The sequence below is a fragment of the Aotus nancymaae genome, unplaced genomic scaffold (genome assembly GCF_030222135.1).
Source record: "Aotus nancymaae isolate 86718 unplaced genomic scaffold, 86718_ANA_hifiasm-v0.15.2.pri h1tg000040l, whole genome shotgun sequence".
Lineage (NCBI taxonomy): Eukaryota > Metazoa > Chordata > Mammalia > Primates > Aotidae > Aotus > Aotus nancymaae.
The window spans coordinates 61,776,632-61,801,568 of record NW_026988454.1 but is presented as its reverse complement, the minus strand read 5'-3'; the positions used below and the strand labels follow the sequence as shown (position 1 = coordinate 61,801,568).

Genomic DNA, 24,937 nt, shown 5'->3' with positions numbered 1-24,937 from the left:
CCCCCGGCCCAATTCTCCCAAACAAAGGCCGAGGGGGAAGGGAGGAACGCGGGGGGCGAGGGGCTGCAGGGAGAGGAGCTGCGGGCGCCACCGGCCAGGCATGCGCGGCACCAGCGCCCAGGAGCCCGGTGGGCGCGGGCAGGGGTACTTACGGCGGTCTCGTCGCGGTACACGTCGGGGTACTGGAGGGACAGCATGGCCGGGGACGGACAGGGGACAGTGTGGAGGGGCGCGGGCTCCGGGAGCGGACCTGAGCGAGCCGGGCTGGCAGCGAGGCGCGGCTGGGGCGCAGCAGCGGCGGGACAGGTGGCGGCGGCGGGCGGGCGGCTCCCGGCCAGAGCTAGCATTCACGGACTGGCGGCGCGGCGGCGAGTACGTGCAGGAGCAGGAAGCCGCTATCGGCGAGCCCGGGAGCCCCTCCCCGGCGGGCGGGCCCAGCGGCTGCGGCGGCGGCAAGAGGGAGCGAGCGGCGCCGAGAGTGCGCCAAGCCGGGCGCACAGCTCCCTCTGCAGGAGCGCCGGCCGCGGCCGCGCTGCCCGAGCGCACCGGGAGCACGCCGGCCACGCGCTTGCCCACGCCCGGCCAGAGGCCGGGCCTCCGCGCGTGTGACACGTCCCTCCACGCTGACCCGGGCCCCGCGCCTTGGCCCGCCCGCGCTCTCCGAGCTGTCCCCGCGCAGTGCATCGCTTTGGCCGCGCTCGCGGGACTGCCTGTAGGAGAGTGAAGCCCGAGAGCTTCCTTGCTGATGGAGTCCCACTTCTTCCCCAGAGTTCCTGTTCCAGGGCAGGGTACGACGGCGAAGGGAGACCTTGCCTCTCCTCAGCCGTGGAAGCAGAGGACTAGAGGTGGCCTTATGTCCACTGCCTGCGACTCTGGACTTGAAGGGAAGAAGTAATCGATCATGATGACGGTGAAAGAAACACGTCTCCCTTCATCCCAGGACCCCTGGTGGACACTGGGTAGTTCAGCATCCAGATTATGGAGATGGTTTAGAGGTGTTGGTAGGACAAGCGCTGAGCCCTTATTTGAGATTTACCATTGAGAAAGGACCAAGATTAACAGGCTTGGAAATCATCAGGGATATTTTATTTATCCTGTGCATTCCTCATTTCCCCTCCTGTCATGCTTGTTTATTGAGCACCTACTGTTTATGGGGAAAAAAGACATTAGACAAGGTGCTTGACCTCAAACCCATGAAAATTTAATAGTTACATATCATCATCCTCGGGCTAGTAGCAGAATGTGTTCTGGTCTTGCTTCCTGGACCAAACTATCTAGAACTAATGATTTTAAGTTAAGAAAAACTGTGGCTGACTTTTGCCCAGGGCCTCACAAAAAGTGAAAACATAGAGCCAGGATTCAAACCTAGGTCTACTCCATTACCAATGCTCATTCTTAACCACTCTGACGGCCTTCCTACTCATAAATAAGTAGAGATACTCTGTAGTCTACAGGGCACCCATTAGTAGGGAAGACTTCAATTTAGCAGTACCTAAGGTAGAAAGTGTGGAAATTGTGGTACCCAAAGGACAAATCAAACATCAGGTATCATTCTCTCTTCCTTTTCAGTCAGCCATTCTGGTGCCCATTCCTTTGGGCCCTGAGAGCTAGAGGTCTGTAGTGACACAGACAGTGCAATAGGCTCCCAGCAGTAGGTTTTCTGCCCCTGGAGTGAGATGGAGTGGGAGGGAAGATGGGAGAACACCCTTTCTCCTCCCGTTGGCCACATTAGTTGCAATTCTGTTTGCCAATGTGTTGTCTCCTTTAATTCTTATAGCAAAGACCATTTTATAGATGAGGAAAAGGAATCTCGGCAGCTTTAAGGGAAATAGTTAAAAGTCATCACAGAGCTAAGACAATACAAGATTCATATTCATCAGTCAACTGCAAAGTCAACTTGCCCATAGACAATGAAGAGGAAAGAAGTATTTGAACTATCTCAGAATAGTATCTCCAGAATTAATACCAGAGCACTCTTTGCCCTCTGACACTGTGGACTGTTTTCAGGGGAATTATAGAATTTACACTGTGATAATTCATGCTATAACTCAGAATCCTAGGCCCTTGGAGTGATGAGGGTGAGCAGAGTCACAGAAGGAATTCCAGGGCAGCCTTCAGCCTCTCCTCTGAGCTCAAACTTTGTGCCCCACTTGGTTAAGCAGAATCACCCTCCAAAGGAGGCAGGCTAGTGACCATTTACTGCTGCTTGGCTCTCTCTACCCCACCTCAAGTTGCTTATCAAAGCAACTCCCACCCACATATGGTCTCCAAGAGAGGATTTCTGGTAAATGCACGAGGATGCTCACCCAAGGGGTGAAGTGGGGACTGAAACCACCTCACTCTCCACTTGCCACACCGCAGACAGGTGCTGGCGCATTCACCTGAAGGAAGGGGCATCTTATTCTCAAGGGGCTGCACCTTCCCAGGTAAAAGGATATTTTTCTAATTCACACAAGGGTGCCATCTTGTTAGCATCTTTTAGAGACGGAGGCCTTGAGTGCTGCCTGGATAATTCACCCTTTAATTTGACTCTGGTTTCCAGGTAGCTAGCTAACATACTGACTGGTGGAGTGCAGTCATTTCAGACTACATTTCCCCAAAGATTTATGTTGCTTTTTCCAGTGTGACTTTTAGTGGAAATTCTTTTGTATTCTTATATATCTAATCTTTGCAAGCCATCATGAAGTATGAAATAGCACCTAGGAGAAAAGTAAGAAAGATATTTTTTCAGGCCCTTTCACTAACTGGTTTCCTAACTTTGAATGAGTCCATCGTATCATCAATGTTTTTATTTAGAAATTGAGGCATTTGGGTCAGGTGGTTTCAAAGGCATCTAAGATTCTTTAATTCTAAGCGGGAACAGGAGATACAGGAACCTCAAAACTAACTACAAATGAAGAATAAAATTGTCCTGAGGGAAAACTGTCCAAACGTCATGGACAGATGCAGGTAAGACTGGGCAGTAATTGTCTGTCTACTGAAAAGACTTTCTCCATAGTTTTCGTCTGTTTCAAACCATTCACAGGGCAGATTCGGCTCTAGGGACTATTACTGGGCCTATAGTCCATACTAAATTCATAGATCTGACCTTTCAGGAACTATAACTGTTCCCTTCGAATACCCTTCTCTCAACATAGGAGAGAAGGAGATGGGAAGTGTCTGGAATGACAGCTGTGAAATCTAGGTCTCCACCTCTTTCTTCCCCTTCTCAGTTTAATATGTGGCTGAATTAACCACTAACATGAGAGGATGGGGCTGAATTCAATCCAGATTAAAAATGTGGTCAGAGAAAGTAGATCAAGAATGAATCTGAAGTGTTTTTCTACTTCAGTTCATGGAACTTATTTAAAGCATTTAAAATGAAGTTCCTAAGATAGGAATGTTTTTAAATCAGAGGAGAGGAATCTGTTTTCTCATGCCGATTGTATGAGAAAAATCAGGTGTGGCCCCCTACATGAAAAATGAACGTTGCGTTTAAGTAGAAAAAGAGGAAATGATCTATTCATTTGCTGTTTTAAATGGAGAACTGAGAACTTAAAACTATTCAATAAATACAACATGTAATAGAAAATGTGTCAGTTCAAAATGATAGGGTATAAAGTTAGAGTGGTAGGAGATTAGGAAGGAACGGAAAGGTGGAAAGCAAGATAGACAAAGCAAGATGGAGACACAGCATCACAGATTTGCTCATACCAAGAAAAGCAAAGATAAATACAAAAAGGTAGTATGGAGACAGAAAAGCACATGAAAACACGCAGAAAATCAGGGTTGGATGACCACAGAGAGTCTTTCATGGAGAACATTTTATCTTGTGGCCTTTAGGATATTAATGTTACAAATTCAAGTTCTACTGGAATTTGTAAAACTCTAGGATAATTAATGATATGATGTCTTGGTGCTTTTTTTTTTTAGATGGAGTCATGCTTTGTCACATCGGCTGGAGTGCAGTGGTGTAACCTCGGCTCACTGCAACCTCTGCCTCACTGCAACCTCTGCCTCCCAGGTTCAAGCAATTCTCCTCCCTCAGCCTCCTGAGTAGCTGGGACTACAGGCACCCACCACCATGCCCAGCTAATTTTTGTATTTTTAGTAGACACAGGGTTTAACCATATTGACCAGGCTGGTCTCGAACTCCTGACTTCAAGTGATCCACCTGCCTTGGCCTCCCAAAGTGCTGGGATTACAGGCGTGAGCCAACGCATCTGGCCTCTCTTGGTGCTTTTCTAATTAATGTAAACTAAGCAGGATATCTGGCCTACATGTTCCAGGTTCCTCACCCTGATCAGTAGCTCCAGTTTTCTCTGGAGTTACTGAGTAGCAACCAGATTGCTTTTCCATTTACTAGTGCTTCCCTCATGCAGTACTCACTGGTATCTTGATTTAGAAAGAACTAAGCCTATATTCAAGTTTACTGTCCTGGTCTCATTTGACATTTATAGTTGAACCATTTCTCTGTAAACCACAACATAGCATTATAGCCTCTGTGATGTGACTGTGCTGGAGAAGTTAGTCTTTGTGCAGTCCATTACTCCCTGCACTTGCGGAGAGTCAGTGTTCTGTAAAACTCAAAAAGTCTAGTGCCAAGCCGATTTAGGGATTTGCCCCAATCCTTAAAACAATCTAAAATATCTAAGTCCTCTCTTGGGGTAGCTCAAATTCCATTAAAAGGTAACTGACAGAATTCCCAACTCTCTACTGGCCTTACCATTTTTCTCCTCTTTTGTTGGGGAGGGGAGAAAGAAGACCCAATTTATTGTTTCTGTCAAAGTACTACCTGGAAATTTTTAGTGTGGACAATAAGGCAGACTAGACAGGTCCTGCTAAAAAGAATTGCTATTACATTGCTAGGCTCCTGGAACACTCTTACTCCTTCCAAATAGATCAGCCATTTTAAAACGTGCCAGAAACAGAAGACCGAGAAGCAATAGGGTCCCTGTGATTAAAAAAAAACAAAACAAAACTCCAGGGGACATCATTTACATGATATTCTATATAAGTGGTACTCTCTGGAGTTGTGAATATAATTTCCCTGTACACACTCAAGAAAGGTTTCCCTGAAAATAAATGACTATATGTGAGTTGGTCAATCATAAGTGGCCATCTTTGAAAGAAAACATCTTAATCTAGGCTCAGAGATTTTCTACTGATTAAATCAACCATGATTTAAATGACTATCAAAGATCATGCAAGGACACTGTATTGGCTTTTTGTCTGTTACCATCCAGCAACATTTTCACACCATTTTGCTATCTATCCTCTGTACTGAAAAGGGCTGCAAGCCTAAAAACATTTCCTGAACTCCATTGTCGGTTCATTTCTGGCTAGGGTCTACCAATGAGGGAAAATAGAGAGTAGAATGGGGAGGAAGAGAGACAATACTTTTCTATTTTAGCTTAGGTTCTGGCAATGGCAGGAACCTTCAAATCACTGACGTCTGCTGCAATAGCAGCATTGTTGGGTCAGCAGTGGGGAACCTGGGGCCTCAGAGGCATCAGCAGCTAATTCAGCAGTTTCAAATGGCCTGTGGACTTCCAGGATCTTGCAGCGCTAGTTGAGCTTCTTATGCAGTAGCAGCAGTAATCAGAATAATAACAGAGGTGCTTGTTCAGCAGCAGCAGTACTGTACTCATGGGGTCTGCAGGTATATTAGGCTGTTCTTGCAGTGCTATCAAGGAATACCTGAGAGTGGGTAATTTATAAACAAAAGAGGTTTCATTGGCTCATGGTTCTGCAAGCTGTACAGGAAGCACGGTGCCAGCATCTACTTTGCTTCTGGGGAGGCCTCAGGGAATTTTTAGTCATGGTGCAAGGTGAAGCTAGTGCAGGAACATCACATGGCAAAAGCAGGAGCAAGAAAGAGGAGAAATGCCACACACTTTTAAACAACCAAATCTCTTGAGGACTCACATCACGAGGACAGCACCAAGAGGAGGGTGCTAATCATTCATGAGAAACACACTGCCATGAGCCAGTCACTTCCCAGCATGCCCCACCTCCGATACTGGGGATTACATCTCAACATAAGAATTAGAGGGGACATCCAAACTATGTCATTGTGCCCCTGCCCTCCCAATCTCATGTCCCTCTCACATTGCAAAATACAGTTAAATGTTCCCAATAGTCCCCCTAAGTCTTTTTGTCTAACTCCCGTGACCCAGACTGGAATACAGTGGTGTGATCATGGCTCACTGCAGCCTTGACTTCTTGGGCTCAGGGGATTCTCCCACATCAGCCTCTCAAGTAGCTAGGACTACAGGCACACACCACCATGCCCTGGTAATTTTTTGTCTCTTTAGTAGGGACAAAGTTTTGCTATGTTGCCTAGGCTGGTTTCAAACTCCTGGGCTCAAGCAATCCACCCACCTCAGCTTCCCAAAGTGCTAAGATTATAGGCATGAGCCACTAGTCCTGGCCTCCAGACTTCCTTATACATCCTCTGAAATCTAAGCAGAGGCTGCCAATCCTCCTTCAGTCTTGCAACTCTACACTCACAGGCTTAACACTATGTGGAAACCACCAAGGCTTACAGCTTGTACCATCTGAAACAGTGGCCTGAGCTGTATCTGGGGCCCTTTGAGCCAAAGCTGCAGCTGACATGGCCTGGATACAGGAAGCAGTGTCCTGAGGCTGAGCAGGGCAGCAGGACTCTGGGCCTGGCCCATAAACCATTCTTTCCTCCTAGGCCTCTGGGCCTGTGATGGGAGGAGCTGCCTCAGAGATCTCTGAAATGCTTTCAAGACTTTTTTCCCATTGTCTTGGTTATCAGCATCTGGATCCCTTTTAGTCATGCAAATTTCTCTAGCAAGTGGTTCCTCTGTAGCTGCCTGCATTCTTCTCCTGAAAAAACTTTCTTTTTCATATGACTAGGCTGCAAATTTTCCAAAGTTTTATGCTCTGCTTTCTTTAAATATAACTTCCAACTTTAAGTCATTTCTTTGCTCCTGCATCTAAGTGTAGGTTGTTAGAAATAGCCAGAACACCCCTTGAACACTCTGCTGAATAGAAATTTCTTCCACCAGATACCCTAAATTATCACTCTTAAGTTTAAACTTCCACAGATCCCTAGGGCGTGAACAGAATACAGCCAAGCTCTTTGCTAAAGCATAACATGGTTGACCTTTGCTCCAGTTCCTCATTTCCAAATGCGACCTCAGCAGCTTGGACTTCACTGTCCATATCACTATCAGCATTTGGTCACAACCATTTAACCAGTCTCTAAGAAGTTCTAAACTTTCCATCATCTTCCTATCTTCTTCTGAGTCCACCATATTATTCTAATCTTTACCTGTTACCAAAGTCACTTCTACAATTTCAGGTGTCTTTATAGCAATGCCCCACTGTTTGGTATCAATTTTCACGATTAGGTTGTTCTTGCCTTGCTGTAATTGAATACCTGAGACTGAGTAACTTATAAAGAAAAGAGGTTTCATGGTTCTGCAGGCTGTACAAGAAGCATGGTGCCTGCATCTGCTCAGCTTCTAGGGAGGCTTCAGGAGCTTTTACCCATGGTGGACGGTGAAGTGGGACCAGGCACATCACATGATGAGAGCAGGAGCAAGAAACAAGGGGAGGTAGTCACACTCTTTTAAACAACTGAACCTCCCAAAAATTCACCCACTATTATGAGAACAGAACAGCACCAAGGGATGGTGCTAAGCCATTCATGAGAAATCCACCCCCACAAGCCAATCACCTCCCAACAGGCCCCACCTCCAACACTGGGAATTATATCTCAACATGAGAATTGGAGGGGACATCCAAACTCTATCAGCATGATACCACCAACCTTTTGCTCCTCCAACCTTAGGTGTAAGAGTGGCTTCTAACAGTTACTAATCTCTAGGTATCACCTTTTTTCTTCTTTTCTTTTTTTAAAAAAATCATCCAGGCCTTCCCATTTGCATAACAAATTTCTTTTTTTTTAATGTTTTGTTTTTGTTTCTTCTTTTCTTTATTTGAATAAGGATCCAAACATATTTTTATATTAAATTTCTCTATTTGAAGTATCTTCCTCTGTTTTATTCTACCTAGATTTTTTTTTTTTCAGACGGAGTTTTGCTCTTGTTACCAGGCTGGAGTGCAATGGCGCGATCTCGGCTCACCGCAACCTCTGCCTCCTGGGTTCAGGTAATTCTCCTGCCTCAGCCTTCTGAGTAGCTGGGATTACAGGCACATGTCACCATGCCCAGCTAATTTTTTGTATTTTTAGTAGAGACGGGGTTTCACCATGTTGACCAGGATGGTCTCGATCTCTTGACCTCGTGATCCACCCGCCTCGGCATCCCAAAGTGCTGGGATTACAGGCGTGAGCCACCGCGCCTGGCCCTCTACCTAGACTTTTTAACATGAATATGAGAGAGAAAAAATAAGCAGCAGCATATTTAGACCTTCTGAGGGTTTTATGTATTAGAAAAATGAAATACAGAATATGGAATGCCAAGATATAAGATATTTCAAGAAAAAAAATGCTATCTTCAAAATAGCAAGTTGCAAGAAAACGTAGAAGTGACCTACAAAGTGGATTTGAAAAAATAAAAGATAACTTTTAGAAATAAAAAATAAATTGGTAAAATTGTAAAACATTATCAATAAGCTAAAAATCAGAGGGCCAAGCAAGATGGCAGAATGGAAGCCTTCACTGTTTGTCCCTGCCACAGAAACACCAAATTTTAACAAGATCTGCACCCAAAAAAGCACCATCACAAGAACCAAAAAATTAGGTAAGCAATCACAGTACTTGGTTTTAACTTCATAGTGCTGAAGGAAGCATGGAAGATGGCCAGAGAGACAGAATTGAATTGCAAGTGCCACTCATTTCTCATCCCCCAGCAGTGGCTGTGTAGCATGGAGAGCCTGTGCACTTGGGAAAGAGAGAGTGTAGTGACTAGGGGACATTACACTGAACTCTGTGCTGTCCTGTCACAGCGGAGAGCAAAGCTGTGCTGGGCTCAGCCAGTGCCTGTGCCTGGAGGGAGCATTGGACCAGACCTAGCCAGAAGAGACTCACCCATCCCAGCAGATGAAACTTGAGTTTCTCAGCAAGCCTTGTCAGCTGAGGCCAAAGTGCTCTGGGGTGCTAGGTAAACTTGAAAGGCAGTACTAGTCCTAGTCCCAGTTGCCAAAGACTGCATGCAATTCCTAGGCAACTCCTAGTGCTGGGCTGAATTCAGAGCCAGAGGACTAAGGTGGCACATGACCTAGGGAAAAACCAGGCAAGGTGGCAAAAGGAGTGCTTGTGCATCCCTCCCCCAACCCTAAGCAGTGCAACTTATAGTAATGAAAGTGACTCCTTCCTTCTGCTTAAGGACAAGAGAGTGAAAAGTAAAGAGGTCTTTGTCTTTCAGCTACAGTAGGATAGGGTACTGGGTAGAGTCATGAGGCCCCCATTCTAGTCCCTAGCTTCCAGATGACATTTCTAGACACATCCTGGGCCAAAAGAGAATCTGCTGCCTTTAAGGGAAGTACCCATTTCTGGCAGGATTCATTACCTGCTGAATAAAGAGCCTTGGTTCCTGAATAACCAGCAGGTAGTATGCCATGGGCCTTTGCTCTGAAAAATGCTGACTACATGCACAATCCAGCACATTCCCAGCAGGGGTGGCTATGGGAATGTGCTTTTCTCAAACTCCTTCTGTTTGAGAAAAGCAGAGGGAAACGTAAAGGGGACTTTATCTTGCACCTCAGGTACCAGCTCAGTCACAGTGGGGTAGAGCAACAAACAGGCTCTTGGGGTCCCTGAGTCCAAGCCTAGGGTCTTAGCCAGCATTTCTGGACCTGTTGTGGGGCAGAGGGGAGCCCACTGCCCTGAAGGGTGAGTCCCAGGTCTGCCAGCACTCACCACCACAAGCTGACTAAAGAGCCTTTGGACTTTAAGTGAACATTGGTAGTGGCCTGGCAAAGCCACCCTGCCCTCTGTGGGCAGGTGATGGTGTGGCCAAACGGAGAGGCTCCTCTACCAGTAGAAAGGGTAGGGAAGAGCAAGAAGGACTTTGTATTTTGATTTCAGTGCCAGTTTAGTTGGCATAGAGTAGAATATCAGGCAAATTTCTAAAGTTTTTGACTCCAATTCCTGGACCCCCAGATAGCATATCTGGACACACCTGGGGGCTGGGGGAACACAACACCCTGAAGGGAAGAACACAAATCTGGCTGGCTTTGCCACCTGCTTATCATAGAGCCATTGGCCCTTGAATGAACATAGGTGGTACCCAGGTAGTGATAACAGCAAACCATAGATGAGACTCAGTGCTGTGCTGGCTTCAGGTCTGACTCAGCACTGTCCCAGTGGTGGTGGCCACAGGGGTGCCTCACCACACCCCGGTTCCAGGGCATTGAGCATAGAGAGGCTCAGTTTGTTTGGGAGAAAGTAAGGGAAAAGAAAAAGGGTCTCTGCCTGGTAATCCAGAGTATTATTCTAGATCTTATTGAAGACCACCAAGGTGGTATCTCTTTGATTCTGTAGAAATCACTGTGATAATGGGCTTGGGACCCAAGTCCTTTGAATACCTGGAAAGCCTCCTAAAGAAGGGTTTTCTTCACAGTCTGAGCACAAACAAGCCCAGACTGTGACGATTGCAATAAATACCTAACTCTTCAATGCCCAAACATTGACAAACATCTACCAGCATCAAGATCATCCAGGAAAACATGACTTCACCAAATAAACTAAATAAGTCCCCAGGGACCAATCCTAGAGAAAGAAAGACATGGGACTTTTTAGACAGAGAGCTAAAAATAGCTGTTTTGAGGAAATTCAGAACAATTCAAGATAACACAGAGAAAACATTCAGAATTCTATCAGGTGAATTTAACAAACAGATTGAAATAATTAAAAAGAATCAAGCAAAAATTCTCAAGTTGACAAATGCAATTGACATAATGAAGAATTTTTCAAAGTCTCTTAATAGCAGAATTGATCAAGCAGAAGAAAAAATTAGTGAGCTTGAAGACAGGCTATTTGAAAATACATAGTTGGGGAGACAAAAGAAAAAAGAATAAAAACGAATGAAGCACATTTAAAAGATCTAGAAAATATCCTCAAAGGAGCAAACCTAAGAGCTGTTGGCCTTAAAGAGGAGGTAGAGAAAGAGATAGGGGTAGAACATTTATTCAGAGGAATAACAGAAAACTTCCCAAACCTAGAGAAAGTTATCAATATTAAAATATAAGATACTTACAGAACACTAAGTAGATTTAACCCAAAGAGAAATACCTCAAGACAAACAAAAGTTGGGGGATTTCATTAACATCTGATGTTAATGAAATGCTAAAGGGAATTCTTCAATCTGAAAGAAAAGGATGTTAATTAACAAGAAGAAATCATCTGAAGATACAAAACTCACTGGCAATAGTAAGCACACAGAAAAACACAGACTATTATAATGATGTAATTCTAGTGTGTAGACTACTCTTGAGTAAAAAGACTAAATGATGAACCAATCAAAAATAGTAACAAAATCAACTTTTCAAGACACAGACAGTACAATAAGACATACGGAGAAACAACAAAAATTTAAAAAGCAAGGGGAAGAAGTTAAAGTGTAGCATTTTTATTAGTTTTTTTTTTTTCATGTTTGTTTGTTTATACAATCAATGTTAAGTTGTCATTAGTTTAAAATAATTTTGGGTTTAAGATAGTATTTACAAGCCTAACAGTAACTTTAAATTGAAAAACATATAACAGATAAACAAAAATAAAAAACAAGAAATTAAATGATACTACCAGAGGAAATAATCTTCACTAGGAAGAAGACAAGAAGAAAGAAAAGAAAGAAGACCAGAAAACAAATAACAAAATGGCAGGAGTAAGTCCCTACTTATCAACAATAACACTGAATGTAAATAGATTAAACTCTCCAACAAAAACACATAGAATGGCTGGATGGGAAAAACAACAACAACAAAACGAGACCCAGTAATCTGTTGCCTATGAGAAACACACTTAACCTATAAAGACACATATAGGAGAGAAAATAAAAGGGATAGAAAAAGATATTCCATGCCAATGGAAACTATGGAGAAGCAAGAGTAGCTATTACTTATATCAGACAAAACAGCTTTTAACTGGTTGTGCCAGTGTTGGGTGCATGTGCATATTTATAATCATTATATTCCTTTGCTATAAAGGATTGACCCCTTTATCATCATATAATGACCTTCTTTATCTCTTCTTACAGAAACTCTTCTTTAAAATGACCTTTTTTCTCTCTTCTTACAGTTTTTGTAAGAAAAGACAAAGAAGGTCATTATATAATGTTAAAGGGGTCAATCCTTTATCATTATAGCAAAAGAATATAATGATTATAAATATATCTATGCACCCAACACTGGCACAACCAGATATATAAAGCAACTATTATTAGAACTAAAAAGAGTGATAGACCTCAATAGCATAATACCTGGAGAATTCAACTCCTTACTTTTAACACAGGAATAAACTACCAGACAGAAACTCATCAAAGAAACGTCAGACTTCAACTGAACTATAAAACAAATGGACCTAATAGATAGTTACAGAACACTTTCATCCAAAGGCTTTAGAATACACATTTTTTTCCTCATTACATGAATCATTATCAAGGACAGACCATATTTTAGGTGCAAAACAAGTCTCAAAACATTAAAAAAATTGAAATAACGTCAAGCATATTTTCTGACCACAATGAAATAAAACTAGAAATCAACAAGAGGAATTTTGGAAACTATACAAACATGGGCAAATTAAACAATGTACTCCTGAATGGCCAGTGGGTCAATGAAGAAATTAAGAAGAAAATCAAAAATTTTCTTGAAGCAAATGATGATGGAAACAACATATCAAAACCCATAGATATACTAAAAGCAGTATTAATGGGGAGAGTTATAGCTAAAAAAGGAAAACTCCAAATAAATAGCCCAATGATGGGTTTTTAAAAACCAGAAAACCAAGAGTAAACTGAACAAAACTGAGAGCAAACCAAGAGCAAAATTTAGTAGAACAAAACAAATAATAATGATCAGAGCATAAATAAATACATTTGAAATGAAGAAAACATCACAAAAGATCAATGAAACAAAAAGTTGGCTTTTTAAAAAGATAAACAAAATTGACAAACCTTTAGCCAGCTAATGACGAAAAAAAGGCAACAAATAAAATCAAAGACGAAAAAGGAGATATTACAATCATTACAACTGATACTACATAAATTCTAAGGATTGTTAGTGGCTACTATAATCAACTATATGCCAATAACTTGGAATATCTAGAGGAAATGGATAAATTCCTAGAAACATACAACTTATCAAGATTGAAACATGAAGAAATCCAAAACCTGAGCAGACCAATAACAAGTTAACAAGATCAAAGGTGTAATAAAAAGTATCCCAGCAAAGAAAAGTCTGGGACTTCATGACTTCATTGCTGAATTCTACCAAACATTTAAAGAGTGAATACCAATGCTACTCAAACTATTCTAAAATATAGAGGAGGAGGGAATACTTCCAAACTCATATCTATGAGTCCAGTATTACCCTGATACCAAAACCAAAGACACATCAAAAAAAGAAAATTACAGGCCAATATCTCTGATGAATATTGATGCCAAAATCTACAACAAAATACCAACAAACCAAATTCCACAATACATTACAAAGGTCATTTATCCTAACCAAGTGGGATTTATCCCAGGGATGCAAAGATGATTCAACATATGCAAATCCATCAATGTGATACATCATAACAACAGAATGAAGAACAAAAACCCTACAATCATTTCAATTGATGCTGAAAAAGCAGTTTATAAAATTCAATGTCCCTTCATGATAAAAAAAAAAACCTCAAAAAACTAGGAATAGAAAGAAAATGCCTCAACATAATAAAAGCCAATATGACAGACCCACAGTTAGTATTATAGAATGGGAAAAAACTGAAAGTCTTTTCTCAAAATTCTGGAATAAGGTAAGAGTGCCCACTTTTCACTATTGTTATTAAACATGGTAGTGGAAGTCCTAGCTAGAGCAATTAGACAAGAGAAAGAAAAAAAGGCATCCAAATTGGAAAGGAAAAAGTCAAATTATCCTTGTCTGCAGATGATATGATCTTATATTTTTAAAAACCTAAAGACTGCCAAAAAATGTTAGAACTGATAAACAAATTCAGCAAAATTGCAGGATGTAAAATCAACACACAAAAGTCAGTAGCATTTCTATATGGCAACAGTGAAGAATCTGAAAAATAAATTTAAAAAGTAATCCAGTTTGTAAATAAATAAAATACCTAGAAATTAACTAAAGAAACAAAAGATCTCTATAATGAAAACTATAAAACACAGATAAAAAAATTGAAGACACATACACAAAAAAATAGAAAGATATTCTATGTTCATAAATTGGAAGAGTCAATATTGTTAAAATGTCCATGTTACCCAAGCAGTCTACAGATTCAATGCAATCTCTACCAAAATATCAAGGACATTCTCCACAGAATTAGAAAAAAAAAAATTATAAAATTTATATGGAGCTACAAAAGACCCAGAATAGCCAAAGCTATCTGGAGCAAAAGAACAAAACTGGAAGAATCACATGACCAGACTTCAAATTATACTACAGAGCTATAGTAACCAAAACAGCATGGTACTTGCATAAAAAACAGAAACATGACCAATGAAATAGAATAAAGAACCCAGAAACAAATCCACGCACCTACAGTGAACTCATTTTCAACAATGCTGCCAAGAATATACACTGGAAAAAAGACAGTCTCTTTATTAAATGGTGCTGGGAAAACTGGAAGTCCATATGCAAAAGAATGAAACTAGACCCCTGGCCTGGTGTGGTGGCTCACACATGTAATTCCAGCACTTTGGGAGGCTGAGGTGGGTGGATCACCTGAGATCAGGAGTTCAAGACCAGCCAGGTCAACACAGTGAAACCCCATCTCCACTAGAAATACAAAAATTAGCTGGGCATGGTGGTGGATGTCTGTAATACCAGCTACTCAGGAGGCTGAGGCAGGAGAATTGCTTGAACCTGGGAGGCAGAGGTTGCAGTGAGCCGAGACTATGCCATTGCACTCCTACCTGGGCAAAAAGAGCAAAACTCCATCTCACAAAAACAGAACAAAATGCTAGACCCTTTCCATAAACAAAGATCAAATAAAATGAATTAAAGGCTTAAATATAAGACCTCAAACTATAAAGCTACTACACAAAAACATAGGGGAACCTCTGCAGGGCACTGGTCTGGGCAAAAATTTCTTGAGTAATAATACCCACAAGCACAGGCAACCAAAACAAAAGTGGACAAATGGGATCACAAGTTAAAAAGCACAACAAAGAAAACAATTTACAAAGTGAAGAGGCAATCTACACAATGGGAGAAAATATTTTCAAACTACATGTCTGACAAGGAATTAAAAACCAAAATATATAAGGAGCTCAGATAACGCTAAAGGAAAAAATCAAATAATCAAACTAAAAAAATGGGCAAAAGATTTGAATAGACACTTCTCAAAAGAGTACATACAAATGGGAAACAGGAATGTGAAAAAGTGTTTAACATCACTGATCATCAGAGAAATGCAAATCAAACTGCAATGAGATACTATCCCATCCCAGTTATAATGACTTTTATTCAAAAGACAGGCAGTAACAAATACTGGTGAGGATATGGAGAAAAGGGAACCCTTGTACACTGTTGGTGGGAATGTAAATTGGTACCAACACCATGAACAGTTTGGCGGTTCCTCAAAAAACTAAAAATTGAGCTACCACACTATCCAGTAATACCACTGCTGGGTATATACCCCCCAAAAAGGGAAATCAGACATCAAAGAAATACTGCACTCACATGTTTGTTGCAGCACTGTTTGCAATTGCCAAGATTTAGAAGCAACCTAAGTGTCCATCAACAGATGAATGGAAAAAGAAACTGTGGTACTTATACACAATGGAGTACTATTCAGCTGTAAGAAAGAATCAGATCCTGTCATTTGGAACAACATGGATGAAACTGAAAGTCATTATGTAAAGTGAAACAAGCCAGAAAGGCACAGAAAGACAAGCATTGCATGTTATCACTTATTTGTGGGATGTAAAAATCAAAACAATTGAACACATGGAGATAGAGAGTAGAAAGATGATTACCAGAGTCTGGGAAGAGTAGTGAAGAAGGGGAAGGTGCTTACGGTTAATGGATAAAAAAATAGAAATAATGAATAATATCTAGTATTTAATAGTGCAACAAGGTGACTGCAGTCAAATAATTTAATTATAAATTTAAGAACAACTAAAAGAGTATAATTAGATTGTTTGTAAAACAAAGGACAAATGCTTGGGGGGGATGGATACCCCATTTTTCATGATGTGATGATTATTCATTGCATGCCTGTATCAAAATATCTCATGTACCCTATGAATATACACATCAACTATGTACCTGCAAAAATTAGTCATTAACAATTGAAAATAAATAAATAAATAAAATTAGCTAAAAAGAGAATTAGTGACTGAAAAGTAGCTCTGACAAAATGACATTTCTAAAACTAAACTACACTATGACCTGGTACTCCCACTACTGGAGATATATCTGAAGTAAAGGAAATCAGTATATTGAAGAGATATTTGCACTCCCATGTTCATTGCAGCATTACTCACAATAACCAAGATATGGAATCAGCCTAAATTTTCATCCACAGATGAATGGAGAAACATAATGTGGTATGTATATGGGATGAAATACTATTCAGCCTCCAGTGAGCAGGAAATCCTGTCATATATGACAACATAGATGAACCAGGAGGACATTATGTAAATGAAACAAGCTAGGTTCAGAAAGACAAATACTGCATCTCACTTATATGTGAAATCTAAAAAAGATGAATTCATGGAGCAGAGAGTAGAATGGTGGTTACCTGAGGATAGAGTGAGGTAGACTGTAAAAATGTTAGTCAGGCCAGGCGTGGTGGCTCACGACTATAATCCCAGCACTTTGGGAGGCCAAGGCGGGTGGATCACGAGGTCAAGAGATCGAGACCATCCTGGTCAACGTGGTGAAACCCCGTCTCTACTAAAAATACAAAAATTAGCTGGGCATGGTGGTGCGCGCCTGTAATCCAAGCTATTCGGGAGGCTGAGGCAGGAGAATTGCTTGAACCCAGGAGACGGAGGGTGCAATGAGCCAAGATTGTGCCATTGCACTCCAGTCTGGGTAACAACAGCGAAACTCCACCTCGAAAAAAAAAAAAAGTTAGTCAAAGGATACAAAATTTCAGTTAGGAGGGGTTAAAAAAAAAGATAAGACAATTATAATGGCTAGCTAATATAACTTGTGAACATAGGTATTGAGATTCTAAAATATTAGCAATGTAGAGAAAGAACAATCTCTGGAGTCTAATTGATTTATCTCTGGAGTACAAGGTTAACATAAAAATCAATAAAATTGGCCACATTAAGATAGTAAATGGGAAACATCGTGTGAGTATTTTAATTATTTTGAAAACATGTTGAAAAAAAATACCATTCACTCATGAAGTATGAAGAAAGATGATTACATAGGTATATAATTTTTAAATCTATGCATAAATGATTATAATTACTAAAATTTTAAGAAACTTCTGGTTATAAAATGGATATATAAAAACCAACTGTATTATTATATATAATAAATGTGTTAAAACAATTGTGAATTTGGCCAGGCACAGTGGCTCATGCCTGTAATCCCAGCACTTTGGGAGGCCAAGGCAGGCAGATCACTTGAGGTGAGGAGTTCAAGACCTGTTGAGTCTGGCCAGCAGACTCTGGCCAAACAATGGATGAAAGACATACACAAACACATGTATTTTGCCTGGTTGTGCAGCTAGAGGACTTGTGACTTAGTGACCCTGAGGGGTGTGCTGTAGCCCCGATAAGCCAGTGACCCTCGTATTTAATTAGTACAGGTTTAATAACAAAGATCCTGAGCAAACACCATTTGTAGGTAATTAACATTGCCGACCCCTCAGTAGAGAGCAGTCATGTGCACAGCTGGGTGAAGGTTGGTTTTAGGATAACATGAGTAAACAAGTCATTTATATAAACTCCTCTACATTGTTGCATAAATAACATTTTAAAATCTGTTATTTGAACTAGCTTTTGGATAACTTCTGAATTAGACAAAATTATTCTTTTTCTCACTAAATAACATACACAAAAAGTTTACTTAAAACTTTTATCCCATTCATTGTACAAAATTCTTTTACTTTTAACAAAGGGCGACTTGAGACATCAGTTAACACATGTAAAATGAACATTGATTTGGTCTGGAAAGGCAGGACAACTTGAAGCAGGGAGGAGGATTGGAGGCTTCCAGGTCTTTTGAGTTTCTGATTAGCCTTTCTACATGAGGCAATCAGATATGCATTTATCTCAGTGACTTTGAATAGAACGGGAGGCAGATTTGTCCTTACATTCCTAGGTTGAATTTTCCCTTCAGTGCAATAATTTTGGGGGGCCCAATATATTTTCCTTTCATAAAATACTTTCATTCATCAAAAGAAAGCACACAAACCAAGATCATTTTGTTTTGGCTTGGTTTATAGTTTTATAACCTTCTATGCCAAACACTGACATCTCAAAATATCTAGCAAAGACAAACAGAAAATCCAGACAAAATGTATGCTAACAATTCTGATGGCATTTCTATTTTTATTCTACCAATAATTTTAAAGCCAACTTGTTTAGTAAAGTTATACTTTAGTTGTGTGAACTTGAAAATTACTTAGAATTATTTACTTAATTTGTGAGTGCTCTTTTACTTATAAGCCAATTTGGTAGACACAACATATAACAATAGGTATGCATACAAATAAACAGATCTGGATATGTATATGTACACATAAACGAAGATCCACTAGCTTGGAACCTTAGCCTTGAGATACTAATAAAAGCTTGCTTGGTTTTACTTTGTTTGCCCAAATAGATAATCCAATGAAGGATGTGAACCGAAATTTCAGGTACAGGACTCTCCATGGCACTTTGCTATTTTAAAGGCCAAACAGCACCAAAAAAGAGTGTCACACGTTAACCATGCCCCCTGCTTAGAACAGCAGCACAAAAGCCTGAATACATGCAATGCCATCTCACTTTTCCATTCAACAGTAAACAATATTGGAACCAAACAGTATTGCAACTCTGAGAGAAAATCCTAAGGAGGGCTTAGTATTAGACCTCAGAACCTCTTCCAACAGTGTCCCATTTGGAGAGGTTGAGGTCTGGAGGATTCCCTACCGGGATATCCCCCAGTGGGTCCAATCTTAGGGTGTCAGATGTCTCTGACCTTAGGTGGGCTGCCACTTGCATGATTTCCCTCCAGAGCCTACTATGAGCTTCCCTTTTGTCCTTAGACAGTAGAGTAGGGGAAGGGAAGAATTTAGAATAAGAAAAAAATGTTAAAGTTGGCTGAAGCACGTATGAGTTTGCTCCAAGTCACACCACATGTAGGTATCAGGGAACACAACTGGAAAAGATTAAGAGTCCTTCCCTCTTTGGGGCAGGGCAATTATAAACAGCCACTGGAAGACTGAAAAAGAAAGAAAGAAAAAGGTAAAAGAAAAAGACCCAGGTTCCTTAAGTGAACTGGGAAATGGCAGTTAGGCTACTCTATATGGAAACCCCTTAGTTGCACCAGCCACAGCCAGAAATCTGCAGCTGCTTCCATGTTTAGGCACTGCCTACCAAGGGTCCTGAGTTGGAAAGCAAAAGAGAGAGAGAAAGATTTCCCAGTATGTAAAAGGGGAAAGGAGAAAAATAAATCCCAAAATTTGGGCCTAACTTTTCCTGGCTGGCTCACCAAAATATGTTACCGGGGGAGTTCAGGGCAAGATGGCTGAATAGGAACAGCTCTAGTCTACAGGTCCCAGTGAGATCGATGCAGAAGGTGGGTGATTTCTGCATTTCCAACTGAGGTACCCAGTTCATCTCACTGGGACTGGATGGAGAGTGGGTGCAGCCCACAGAGGGTGAGTCAAAGCAGGGTGGGGCATCACCTCACCCAGGAAGTGCTAGGGGTCAGAGGATTTTCCTCTCCTAGCCAAGGGAAGCAGTGAGAAACTGTCTCAGGAGTAACGGTGCACTCTGGCCCAGATAGTGCACTTTTCCCATGGTCTTCACAACTAGCAGACCAGGATATTCCCTCTCAGTGCCTATGCCACCAGGGCCCTGGGTTTCAAGCACAAAACTGGGTGGCTGTTTGGGCAGACACTGAGCTAGCTGCAGGAGTTTTTTTTTCATACCCCTGTGGCACCTGGAACTCCAGTGAGACAGAACCTATTCATTCCCCTGGAAAGGAGGCTGAAGCCAGGGAGCCAAGTGATCTGGCTCGGAGGGTCCCACTCCCACAAAGCCAAACAAGTTAAGATCCACTGGCTTAAAATTTTTGCTCCAGCACAGCAGTATAGGTTGACTTGTGATGCTCGAGCTTGGTGAGGGGAGGGGTGACCACCATTGCTGAGGCTTGAATAGGCAATTTTACTCTCACAGTGTAAACAAAGCTGCCAGGAAGTTTAAACTGGGCAGAGCCTGCCACAGTGCAGCAAGGCCACTGAGGCCAGACTGCCTCTCTAGATTCCTCCTTTCTGGGCAGGGCTTCTCTGAAAAAAAGGCAGCAGCCCCAGTCAGGCACTTATAGATAAAACCCCCATCTCCCTGGGACAGAGCACCTGGGGACAGGAATGGCTGTGGGCACAGCTTCAAGAGACTTAAACGTCCCTGCCTGACAGCTCTGAAGAGAGCAGCAGATCTCTCAGCACAGCATTCAAGTTCTAATAAGGGACAGACAGCCTCCTCAAGTGGGTCCCCTGACCCCCATGTATCCTGAGTGGGAGATATCTCCAAGTAGTAGCCGACAGACACCTCATACAGGAGAGCTTTGGTTGACATCTGGTGGGTGCCTCTCTGGAACAAATCTTCTGAAGGAAGGAACAGGCAGCAATCTTTGCTGTTCTGCAGCCTCTGCTGGTGATACTCAGGCAAAGAGGGTCTAGAATGAACCTCCAGCAAACTCCAGCAAACCTGTAGCAGAGAGGTCTGACTCTTAGAAGGAAAACTAACAAACAGAAAGGAATAGTATCAACATCAACAAAAAGGATGTCCACTCAGAGACCCCATCTGAAGGTCACCAACATCAAAGAGCAAAGATAGATAAATCCACAAAGATGGGGAGAAACCAGTGCAAAAAGGCTGAAAATTCCAAAAACCAGAATGCTCCTACTCCTCCAAAAGATCACAACTCCTCACCAGCAAGGGAACAAAACTGGATGAGGAATAAGTTGGACAAACTGACAGAAGTAGGCTTCAGAAGGTGGGTAATAACAAACTCCTCCGAGATAAAGGAGCATGTTGTAACCCAATGCAAGGAAGCTAAGAACCTTGGAAAAAGGTTATACGAATTGCTAACTAGAATAACCAGTTTAGTGAAGAACATAAATGACATGATGGAGCTGAAAAACACAGCATGAGAACTTTGTGAAGCATACACAAATATCAATAGTCAAATCTATCAAGCAGAGAAAGGATATCAGAGATGGAAGATCAACTCAATGAAATAAAATGAGAAGACAAGATTAGAGAAAAAAGAGTGAAAAGAAATCAACAAAGCCTCCAAGAAATATGGGACGATGTGAAAAGACCAAATCTAAGTTTGATTGGTGTACCTGAAAGTGACAGGGAGAATGGCACCAAGTTGGAAAACACTCTTCAGGATAGTATCCAGGAGAACTTCCCCAACCTAGCAAGACAGGCCAATATAAAAATTCAGGAAATACAGAGAACACCACAAAGATACTCCTTGAGAAGAGCAACCCCAAGACACATACTCATCAGATTCACCAAGATTGAAATGAAGGAAAAAATGTTAAGGGCAGCCAGAGAGAAAGGTTGGGTTACCCACAAAGAGAAGCCCATCAGACTAACAGTGGATCTTTTGGCAGAAATCCTTAAGCCAGAAGAGAGTGGGGGCCAATATTCAACAGTCCTAAAAGAATTTTCAACCCAGAATTTCATATCCGGCCAAACTAAACTTCACAAGCAAAGGAGAAATAAAATCCTTTACAGACAAGCAAATGCTGAGAGATTTTGTCACCACCAGGCCTGCCTTACCAGAGCTCCTGAAAAAAGCACTAAACATGGAGAGGAACAACTTGTACCAGCCACTGCAGAAACATACCAAATTGTAAAGATCACTAATGCCATGAAGATACTGCATCAACTAATAGGCAAAACAACCAGCTAGCATCATAATGCCCAGATCAAATTCACACTTAACAATAATCACCTTAAATGTAAACAGGGTAAATGCCCCAATCAAAAGACACAGACTGGCAAATTGGATAAAGAGTCAAAACCCATTGGTGTACTGTATCTAGGAAACCTATCTCACATGCAAAGAAACACATAGGCTCAAAATAAAGGGATAGAGGAATATTTACTAAGAAAATGGAAAGAAAAAAAAAGCAGGGGTTGTAATCCTAGTCTCTGATAAAACAGACTTTAAACCAACAAAGACCAAAAGAGACAAAGAACGTTGCTACATAATGGTAAAGGGATCAATGCAACAAGAAGAGCTAACTATCCTAAATATATATGCATCCAATACAGGAGCACCCAGATTCATAAAGCAAGTTCTTAGAGACCTACAAAGAGACTTAGACTCCCACACAATAATGGGGGGGACTTTAACACCCCATTGTAGACAGATCAATGAGACAGAAAATTAACAAGATATCCAGGACTTGAACTCAGATCTGGACCAAGCAAACTTAATAGACATCTACATAACTCCTCACCCCAAATCCACAGAATATACATTCTTCTCAGCACCACATTGCACTTACTGTAAAATTGACTATATAATTGAAAGTAAAACACTCCTCAGCAAATGCAAAAGAACAGAAATAATAACAATCTCTCAGACCACAGTGCAATCAAATTAGAACTCAGGATTAAGAAACTCACTCAACACCACACAACTACATGGAAACTTATCAACATGCTCCTGAATGACTATTTGGTAAATAATGAAATTAAGGCAGAAATAAATAAGTTCTTTGAAGGCCAGGTGTGGTGGCTCATGCCTGTAATCCAAGCACTTTGGAGGCCAAGGCAGGAGGATCACCTGAGGTCGGGAGTTCAAGACCAGCCTGACCAACATGGTGAAACCCTGTCTTTAAAAAAAAAAAAAGATGTTCTTTGAAACCAATGAGAACACAGACACAACATACCAGAATCTCTGGGACACATTTAAAGCAGTGTGTAGAGGGAAATTTATAGTACTAAATGCCCACAAGAGAAAGCAGAAAAGATCTAAAATTGACACCCTAACATCACAATTAAGAGAACTAAAGAAGCAAGAGCAAACAAATTCAAAAGCTAGCAGCAGACAAGAAATAACTAAGATTAGAGGATAACTGAAGGAGATGGAGACCTGCAAAACCCTTCAAAAAACAATCAATGAATCCAGGAGCTGGTTTTTATAAAATATCAACAAAATAGAGAGACTGCTAGCTAGACTAATAAGGAAGAAAAGAGAGAATAATCAAATAGACACAATAAAAATGATAAAGGGATATCACCACCAATTCCACAGAAATACAAACTAACATCAGAGAACACTATAAACATCTCTACACAAATAAGCTAGGAAACCTAGAAGAAATGGCTAAATTCCTGGACACATACACCCTCCCAAGACTGAACCAGGAAGAAGTCGAATCCCTGAATAGACCAATAACAAGTTCTGAAATTGAGGCAGTAATGAATAGCCTACCAACCAAAGAAAGTCCAGGACCAGATAGATTCACAGCCGAATTCTACCAGACATACAAAGAGGAGCTGGTATCATTCCTTCTGAAACTATTCTAAACAATACAAAAAGAGGGAATCCTCCCTAACCTATTTTATGAGGCCAGCATCATCCTGATACCAAAACCTGGGAGAGACATGACAAAAACAGAAAATTTCAGGCAGATATCCTGATAAACATCGATGCAAAAATCTTCAATAAAATACTGGCAAACTGAATGAAGCAGCATGTCAAAAAGCTTCTCCACCATGATCAAGTCAGCTTCATCCATGGGATGCAAGCCTGGTTTAACATACCCAAATCAATAAATGTAATCCATCACATAAACAGAACCAAAGACAAAAACCACATGATTATCTCAATAGATGCAGAAAAGGCTTTTGACAAAATTCAACAGCATTTCATGCTAAACTCTCAATAAACTACATATTGAGTGAACGTATCTCAAAATAGTAAGCTATTTATGACAAACCCACAGCCAATGTCATACTGAATGGGCAAAAACTGGAAGCATCCCCTTTGAAAACTGGCACAAGACAAGGATGCCCTCTCTCACCACTCCTATTCAACATAGTATGGAAGTTCTGGCCAGAGCAATCAGGCAAGAGAAAGAAATAAAGGGTACTCAATTAGGAAAAGAGGAAATCAAACTGTCTCTGTTTGCAGATGTCATAATTGTATATTTAGAAAACCCCATCATCCCAGCCCCAAATTTCCTTAAGCTGATAAGCAACTTCAGCAAAGTCTCAGGATACAAAATCAATGTGCAAAATCACAAACATTCCTATACACCAATAACAGATAAATAGAAAGCCAAATCATGAGTGAACTCCCATTCACAATTGCTACAAAGAGAATAAAATGTCTAGGAATACAACTTACAAGAGGTGTGAAGAACCTCTTCAAGGAGAACTACACTGCTCAAGCAAATAAGAGAGGAGACAAACAAATGGGAAAACATTCCATGCTCATAGATAGGAAGAATCAATATGAAAATGGCCATACTGTCCAAAGCAGTTTGTAGATTCAATGCTATCCCCATCAAGCTGCCACTGACTTTCTTCACAGAATTGGAAAAAAACTACTTTAAATTTCATATGGAATCAAAAAAAGAGCCCACATAGCC

General features: G+C 41.1%; 1 protein-coding gene across 1 annotated transcript in view; it reads right to left on the bottom strand.

Moving 5' to 3' along the window:
• The window catches only part of PREP (prolyl endopeptidase), a 124,077-nt gene extending 123,865 nt beyond the window's left edge, over positions 1-212 (bottom strand). The window contains exon 1 of the mRNA XM_012438443.3: positions 153-212. Coding sequence (XP_012293866.3) covers positions 153-197 — 45 coding nt within the window. The 5' untranslated portion in view covers positions 198-212. The remainder of the gene's footprint in view (positions 1-152) is intronic.
• Between the last annotated feature and the right edge of the window lie 24,725 nt (positions 213-24,937).